The 8,673-nt window shown below is 47.6% G+C and overlaps 3 protein-coding genes across 3 annotated transcripts; 2 read left to right on the top strand and 1 right to left on the bottom strand.

The window, feature by feature from the left end:
• Window positions 1–119: 119 nt before the first annotated feature.
• Window positions 120–3,585, bottom strand: LOC108044973. The gene is made up of 2 exons (XM_017124145.2): window positions 2,370–3,585; window positions 120–2,301 (listed from the first exon to the last, which is right to left on the bottom strand). Exons 1-2 carry the CDS (start codon window positions 3,390–3,392, stop codon window positions 277–279), a joined length of 3,048 nt encoding a protein of 1,015 aa, XP_016979634.1. The 5' UTR covers window positions 3,393–3,585; the 3' UTR covers window positions 120–276.
• A 37-nt stretch (window positions 3,586–3,622) lies between these two features.
• Window positions 3,623–4,304, top strand: LOC108044975 (DNA polymerase epsilon subunit 3). Its single transcript, XM_017124147.2, has one exon. It carries the CDS (start codon window positions 3,712–3,714, stop codon window positions 4,096–4,098), a length of 387 nt encoding a protein of 128 aa, XP_016979636.1. The 5' UTR covers window positions 3,623–3,711; the 3' UTR covers window positions 4,099–4,304.
• Window positions 4,305–4,422: 118 nt separating this feature from the next.
• LOC108044971 (DNA excision repair protein ERCC-5 homolog) lies at window positions 4,423–8,568 on the top strand. The gene is made up of 4 exons (XM_017124144.2): window positions 4,423–4,682; window positions 4,758–4,933; window positions 5,004–7,178; window positions 7,238–8,568. The coding sequence occupies exons 1-4, from the start codon at window positions 4,595–4,597 to the stop codon at window positions 8,528–8,530; spliced, it is 3,732 nt and encodes a 1,243-aa protein (XP_016979633.1). The 5' UTR covers window positions 4,423–4,594; the 3' UTR covers window positions 8,531–8,568.
• The last annotated feature ends 105 nt before the right edge of the window (window positions 8,569–8,673 follow it).

Below are 8,673 nucleotides of genomic sequence, written 5' to 3'. Positions count from 1 at the left end.
GTAAATATATTAATAGTCACTACAATTTTCGGGCATTTGAAATTCAAAATGATGTATTTCGGTTCTTGTTCGAGATAAAACGTCCGCATTAACCACGAATAATAAACATTAAGTGTTCCTTGCTTTTTAAAAAAATTAATTTAGTTAATTTATTGCTTAGCTTTATGCTTACTAAAGAGTACAAAAGACTAATTAGATATCGACTAATATCCCAGCAGAATTTGAACTATTACGCGCGCTTGATAAAAATAAATTCAAAACTATGGCAACTTCCCATTACGTTTGGGGCTCTATTGAAGAAACACCCAAGTAGGTGTTCCCCAGAAAGTCCAGCTCGGGGCTTTGGCCAATGACCCGCCCGATGTCCTGAGGCTGCAGGTACAGAGGAGCATTGGCCGCCGAAGGAGGTAGTTGTTCCAAGGTCTCCTGTTGTAGTTTGGAGGCCAAAGAGCGTCGCAGCAATCTTTCCACAAATGTACGAAGCACGTGGGCTAGCACGCTAAGGGCCGCTGGTTGGAAGACGCCAGGCGCAGATTCCTCCGGGTCTAGCGTGATGTTGATGTCCTTGCACATTTCTTGGACCAGCTGGAAGGACGACTCCAAATGCTTTGGTGGAGGTAGATAAAGCAGTTGACGATTGTTCACAACTTGGAAGGATCTACTTGTTAACTGATTATCCCTGGAGACTTGCAAACGAGGCTTGTCCACGCCCAGCACATCGATGAACTCTTTATCCCTCATCTTCTGGTCGTGACCACGGAGCCGTTGCGTTTGCTTGGCTATCCAAGTATCCAGCCGATTGCCTGAGCTGAGACTACAATAGGCCGAGATTTGCTGGTGTGGCTCGCCCTTCAGCTGCTCCTGCACCCGCTGAGCCAGTTGTTCTTCTTCCCCCAGTTTCCGCTTCCTTTTCTTTTCCACGGGTAAAACCATTTTGAGAGGCGGGGTGTAACCATGGACCCTGGCAAATGCAACTATTTCCCGCAGACTCCAGTAGTGCTCCTTTCCACTGCCATCCAGCAGCTGCAGCATGTGGTGCTGCATCAAACAGCGACGCAAGAGTCGTGCCCGCAAGTACTCAAAACACCGTTGCTTTAGAGCAGTTTGGTTGTGGAATTCGTCAATCGTTGTACATGTAAAGGGATACTCCGTCTTCTGATCAGTCGATGTTAGCGGCAGTCGACGCAGCAGAAACTCAACAGCACTGCGCATGCCTTGAAACTGGGAACTGATAAATATCTGCTCCAGCCTACGAGGTCGCGTCTGCAGAGGAGTTTCAACTAGTGGAGCAGCACTGTAGGACATCATTGGCTTTTCCTCCACATCGCCGCTCATGTTTGCATACCCGTGATCGTGCTGCATACACTGCAGCATATGCCAACGCTTTACTGACGGCGGCTTTAGGAGACTCAATTGTGGCTTAAGTAGTGATTGCTGCTTTGCAGCCTGCTTAAGCTTCCGCTGCAAAGGATCAATGATGTATAGCTTTCCTGCCCGCTGAAACACCACGTTCTTCTTGCCCTGGTGATGGCCATTACGCACAGGCTTTATAGGTGGCCGATCCGGAGAGGATTCCTGAGACGCTCTGTGGGGCGAAGGCTCTGACCACTGCCTTACAGGCGAGAACTCCAGCCGCTGCCTCTCTGGCAAGGATTCCTTTCTCGGGCTTCGGCCATTTACTGGAAGATAGACCACCGAAGGTCGAGAGGCGCTCACCGGAGCGGCATTTAATCGAAGCTGAGGTCTGGGCGGCGTCGCTGGAGCAGGCGGCTGCTTTCTCGGACTGTAGCTTAACTTCAGAGTCTCTGAGACCAGTACCGTGGGTTCAATCTGCTCAATGTCGTCGGTCATTTCAATTTTGTTGAAGCCAGCAAACAGATTGTCATCTAATTCCTCCTTGTTTTGAGTGATGGAAATAGTACGTGGCTTGCAGGACTCCACCGGGAATGCGGGCGCTGGTTGCTCAAAAATGGGACTAGTCGCCACAGGAGGAGCAGCTTTTGTAGGTGAAAGATTAGGAGTAGTTGCAGCCTTAACACTTTTTCGCTTCGTCACGGCCTGTTCCGCTTTCAACCAGATTTCTACTGTGGTCTCAGCGCCCATCGTGTGCAATCCACACATAGTTTTGTCCAGCACCACCGTGTGCATGAGCTGCACGGGCTTTTGCTGCAAGTGCTCCTGGAAGAACAATTGAATGCGCATGGGGAACTCGCCCCAGCCTCGGCGTGTAAGTTGAAACGGAGGAGTATGCACGTCAACAATGTCGTTGGGTCGGTAGGAATGATGCAGCTGAAAGCGCACCTAAAAATGTAAGGAAAGAACACGATGTAAGGATCAATCACCCTTTAGCGTTTTATTGGAATTCTTACCTTTTTGATGTAAGACCCCAGTGGTTGAGGTAAATCTTTACCCTGTACATAGACCAACCACTTGTAGATCAAAGCTTGTTCACCATTGGATTTCTCTCGGGAACCTTCACCAATGTACTTGGAGGTGTTTCCCACCACAAAGTTAAACTTATTTTTGTTGTTCAGCCGCGAGGCGTTCAGCTCTAGTTGTTTTTCGTAGGCCTGTCGACTGGTGCACGGCTGCTCATCCTCGAGCTTTATTGAAATGGGAGTCTCCGCCACCTGCTGATCTTTGGAGTGATCGGTGACTATGCCCTGCTCCTTTATCTTCTGTTGTCGCCTTTTTTCCGCACGGCGATGAGCCGGATTTCTTAGCCTGATGGTTTGCTTGGCCAAGGTGGCCGCCGTGCGCTCTGGAAGATGATTCTGAATGGGAACTGGTCGCTTGCCAACGATTTTCTTTATGGCTGGGTGCAGCGGTAACTGTGGTGCGGATATATCGTCTCCAAACAGGCTATCCCCGCGCACCTTGCCAACGTCGGCTGCGGTTAGGGGAACCTGTTGCTTCCGGTAGTACTCGCTGACCACCTGGTATCGCAGCCTGTCCAGCAGTTGTCGTCCCTGTATCAACCGTCGATCGATCTCGGCCAGCTGCTCCACTTTTTGAGCGATTTCCCGCTGGAACTCCTGACGCAGGAGTTTCCGGATGCGCTGGACTTTGTCAGAGGGCGGTGGCACCTCTTCCTCCATTTTGGGTCTCTTCCTTGGGATAGAGATGGCGTCTTCCGCACTGGGGTCATTTTGCTCCTGGCTAGAAACCTCCGTTTGGTGATAATCCGGATCGTGATACTCGCTGTGTCTGCGCTTATTTGGTGAAGACACCTGTTGCTGCTTAACTGTGAGCTGATTCCTTTGGAGAGAGACGTCCTTTTCTGCACTGGAATCATCCTGATCCTGGCTGAAAACCTGCGTTTGGTGATAATCCGGATCGTTGTACTCGCTGTGACTGCGCTTCTTTGGCGGAGTCGCCTGTTGCTGCTCCATGTGCGTGGTCGCGGGCACACGCACAGGGCTCGTATCACGTAAGTGCGGTGGGGAACAGCTTCAAGATATGCCCGAACCGCTCCTCGCACATTTAAGCCGGGGTTATTGGCTGTTATTTATAAAAATGTGTAAACAATTGATGCGAACGAGGCGGCGCAAACGGAATACGGGGGCGTTGCCACACCGCCGGAGTAGATGCGTGCTCGCTGTCGTTAGCCAACACTGCCTGCCCCAGCTGGTTTCTTTACGCGGGAAGCAACGACGCCTCCACGGGGAATCGGAAGTACTTATCAAGCAAACGCAAATAAACCGCATTAAAATGGTCGAGCGTATCGAGGATCTCAACCTGCCGAATTCCGTGATCGCACGGATCATCAAGGAGTCTTTGCCGGAGTCGGCCAGCGTCAGCAAGGAGGCGCGAGCAGCAATCGCTCGGGCAGCATCCGTGTTTGCCATTTTCGTGACATCCTCCTCAACGGCATTGGCCCACAAACAGAATCACAAGACCATCACCGCCAAGGATATTCTTCAGACCCTCGCCGAGCTGGACTTCGAGAGCTTCGTGCCTTCGTTGACGCAGGACCTGGAGATCTATCGCAAAATGGTCAAGGAAAAAAAGGAGATCAAGGCCAGCAAGAAGGACACAAGTACCGCCGAAAATGCCAACGCCAGCACCGCTGCAGCTGCCGAGGATGCGACTGAGTGATCCTGTCCAAATGAAGCTATTATAGAATTAGACATAAACAGAAAGCGAGAGTTTCTGAGTATTTTACAAAGTGTTTAAGAACAAAATATAGTTAGCCGTCATTTTTATTTCAGCTTCAATATTCATTTCCTTAAAATATTAATTACATACATTCATACAAAATAAATAAAAGGACGGTCTACAATGATAACTTTTCTAAAACTGAACAAAGTGTGTTTGAAGAAGGATCATAATATATTTTTATTGATTCAACATAAATAGGAAAAATGATATCAATATGCGAATGCCATTAGTACATAATGTATAAGTATTCACTGTGATCACAAAATCACGTCTTTTGAAAGTCACTGCATTGGACATCACTGGTATTTTGTCATGTTCCCTTTTTCAACACTGCAAACAGCTGCCAGAATCGCAAACCGCGTCCCAGGCTCATTGCAAAAGTTTAATAAATTGTTATATTGCATGTTTTACACCATAAATATTTATTCAAACAATGGGTGTTACGGGCCTGTGGAAGCTTATCGAGCCGTGCGGCAAGCCAGTGCCCGTGGAGACTCTGGAGGGCAAAATCCTGGCAGTGGGTAGGTGTTGATTTCGTCGCCTAATGAAATATTTTCTGATTGGAGTTTTATATATGTATGTCCTTATTTCTGCAGATATATCAATATGGTTGCATCAGGTTGTGAAGGGCTTTCAGGACAACAAGGGATCGGCCCTGAGTAATGCCCATTTACTAGGATTGTTTCACCGCCTCTGCAAATTGCTATATTATCGTGTGCGACCGGTTTTCATTTTTGACGGATGTGTTCCGCAGCTTAAAAGAGATACCATTGTGGGTTAATTTATTCAGTTATGCTAGGATAAACCAGTTATTTAAATCCTTTTTTGAATTTTCTTTTTAGGCCCGTCGTCAGCAGCAAAGGAACAAGCTCAGCAACGAGGCCGATCGCATTCAGGCCTTGCTCCTTCAGTCCCTCGCCAAGGAGAAAGTAGTGCAGCAGGCTCTGGGCAAGAATGCGGAGCTGCTGCTCAAGTCACCGGTTAAGAGACCGCCGCCGGCAAAGAAGAACGACGAGGATGACTTGTTCAAGCTGCCAGAACTCCCGGCGGCGTCTGTGGGACAAGATAATCCAGACGAAACTGACCAGGACACCAGTACTAGTGCCTCGGACAGTTCCTTCGACGAGTCAAACGCTCGTCATTGTTACAATTCGAGTCTGCAGGCTATCGATGTTAAGAGCCAGCACTTTCGTAATCTCCCCGCCGACGTGCGACATGAGATCCTTACAGACATCAAGGAGACGCGCAAGCAGTCTTCGTGGGGACGCCTGCACGAGTTGCCCGCTCGCAGCGATGACTTCTGCTCCTTCCAGATGAAGCGTCTGCTAAAGCGTCGCGCTGTTCAGGAGAGCTTGGAGCAGGCCGAACAAGAAATGGGCGGTCACACGCTCACCTATTCGGAGTTATGCGACTTCTTCAGTGAGGAGGGAATCGTCACGCCAACGGCCATTGAGCAGAGTACACGACAGATTAGTTCGGATGAGCACACTCGATTCCTGCTGGTCAGGGATCTCAAGAAAAAGGCCTTGGAGAACACCAAGCAGGAGGTTAAAATGGAGATGATTGAGGAGGTGCCCGTAGAGGAGGATGAGAAGCCAAGCACTTCCACCAAGAAAGAGTCTGAGGAAAGTACTGATCTGGGTACGGAGTTCGATGAAGATTTGGCCAAAGCATTGTCCATGTCAATGGAGGAGACCAAAGTGTACGATGAGAAGGACTATGATTACGACTCGGACCAAGAGCTCCGTCTTAACCGGGCTCAAAGCAAGCAATTGCGACATGCGGCCAAAGGACCTGCTAGGGCATATATGATTGAATACGGTGGAATGAACGACGAGGAGGTTGGAAACATCATGGAGGCCACTCAGCTCAATGATACCCAAAGTCTGGAAAAGTTGCTTGAGACCACCACAGTCCAGAGTGACATGGCTAACGATTCAATAGAGGAGGCCAAACTTATTTCCCAAGCCATTGAAGAGAGCAAACAAATCTCTCAAGCGATTGAGGAAAGCAAAAAGACACTGAGTGAGGACAAGGTGGAGATTGTAGATACAGATACGGATTCAGACTTGGAGGAAGTTGTGGAAGTTCAAGAGCCAAGTAAACGTAAAGAAAGTCTGGAGATTTGTGTTGACATCACCGAGGACCTTAAGGAATCCAACGATTTATTTGCGGATGTATTTAAAGAGGATGATGCCCAGGAAAAGGAGAACAATGAGAGCGATGATGATGATAATGACTTTATAGATGTAAAAGACAGTGAAGAAATGTTATTAGATTCCCAAGATGCAGCTAAACCAACAACAGATACAACTATTCAAGAAAATCAACAAATAATGGAACGATTTGATGAAATTATCGAAGTGAAAGACAGCGAAGAACAGATACCTGAAAAAGTTAAACCTAAACCTGATCTGGACTCCATACTAAGCGATCTTAAAAAGGAAAGCGCTGCTGTGAAAAACATTCAACTTAATTTAACAGATAAAGCTGAAGCAAAACCAAAGGTTGAACTAAATTCAATATTAGATGATCTTAAAATTAAGATGGCCGAAGTGAAAAACATCAGTCTAGATAAAGTCAAGCTAAGCAATAGTGCATCCATTGTGTTATCCTCAGATGATGAAGGGGCATCTAAAACCACAAAAACGGAAATAAATCTAAAGCCAAAGGAAGAAATAATCGAGTTGTGTGACAGTGACGATAATAAAAAAAATCGCATATCTCCCAACAAAACTCCCAGCAAAAATAGGTCCATTAAGGATTTCTTTGATACCAGTTACGTGGTAAAGCGAACGCCCGACAAATCTCCAGTAATGGATGAAACTCCTCCGGGAACACCGAAGACTCCGAAGCCCTTCTACAGAAAGCGAACACCGAAGTCTGGCCGTAAAAGGGCCAACGACGAGGGAGAGGGCAGTGATGATGGAGTTTCTCCCACAAAAAAATCCAGTAAGGCTTCAAAATCACTCTTCGAGCCAAACGAGACGGAAAAGGAAAAAAATGTAGATCCTGAGGTAAGTCGTGGAAAAAATATATACAATGTATTGTGTATAATATCACATTATAATTAAAGGAGATTATTAAAGATGCAGCTGAGGCCCTGAAGTCCCAGAAGACCTCGGAGGAGCTGCAAGAGATGGCCACCAACTTAGCTCAGGAACGGAAGGAGCTGGAGATTGAGCGCAACCGGCAGGACCGCATGGGCATGTCCATCAGCCAGCGCATGAGCATCGATTGCCAAGAGCTGCTGCGTCTCTTCGGCATTCCGTACATTGTTGCACCCATGGAGGCGGAGGCACAGTGTGCCTTTCTAAACGCCACCGAACTTACCAACGGCACTATTACCGATGACAGCGATATTTGGCTGTTTGGCGGTCGAACCGTCTATAAAAACTTCTTTGCCCAGAACAAGCATGTGCTAGAATTTCGGGCGGAACAGATTGAGCAAACTTTTAACTGCAACAGAGGCAAACTAATTCAGTTGGCGTGTTTGGTGGGTAGTGACTACACCACCGGTATTCATGGCATTGGAGCTGTGACGGCTCTAGAGATATTGGCCTCCTTTTCCGGACAGGATACGAGTTCTCAAGGTGTATGCAACCAATCGGTGCTGCAAACATTGGTCAAGTTCCGCGACTGGTGGCAGGCACACAAGAGCAGCAATCTACCTCCCGGAAATTCAGCCCGCCTTTCCCTTCGCAAAAAGCTGAAAAACATCGAGCTGCACGAGGGATTCCCAAATGGAGCAGTAGTGGAGGCTTACCTGGCGCCCACAATTGACGACAATCGGGAGGCATTTAGTTGGGGCACACCGGATGTGGAATCAATCAGGGAATTCACGCGAAAGTCTTTTGGCTGGACTACCTCAAAGACAGATGACATTCTTTTGCCCGTTATGAAGAAGATCAACGAGAAGAAAATCCAGGGCTCCATACGCAACTACTTCACGGCCAAGAGTGCTCTGCGAGTTCAGCAGCCGCTTGTCAGCAAACGTGTACAACTAGCCATCGACAAGATGTCGGGGAAGATCGAAGAGACGCCGGAGAAGCCAGAGAAGGTGACACGCGCCAGACGGGCAAAGGCAGCTCCGGCGGCAGCTGGTGATGTACCCAATGTGGAAGGTGAGCCTAAAACATCCCGTCCCAAGCGGGTCAAACGAAAGGCTGCAACAGCAATTGAATCGGAAGTGGCGGATACGGAACAACCCACCACTTCACAGTCGGTTCCAAAGCCAGAAAAATGTCCTCGGATACCCAACACCGTAGAAGTTATCCCTCAGAGAGAAAAGGACCTGGAGCAGATGCGTTTAAACAAGGCCAAGGCGGCGGAGATTTTAAAAAATGCAGCTAAAGTCAACAAAAAATAAGCTTAGCAAAATCCATTAAAACGAACTTTATAGAATTATTCAAATGGAGTTTGGACATCACGGGGTTGATTTAAAAAATTTCAGATTTTTGTATTACACAGTAGCACAGAGAATAATATCTGATTTATTTTTATATTATTATT

The sequence above is a fragment of the Drosophila rhopaloa genome, unplaced genomic scaffold, assembly GCF_018152115.1.
Source record: "Drosophila rhopaloa isolate 14029-0021.01 unplaced genomic scaffold, ASM1815211v1 contig_2, whole genome shotgun sequence".
Lineage (NCBI taxonomy): Eukaryota > Metazoa > Arthropoda > Insecta > Diptera > Drosophilidae > Drosophila > Drosophila rhopaloa.
Note: the sequence above shows the minus strand (reverse complement) of the source record. Positions and strands in the feature narration are given on the sequence as shown.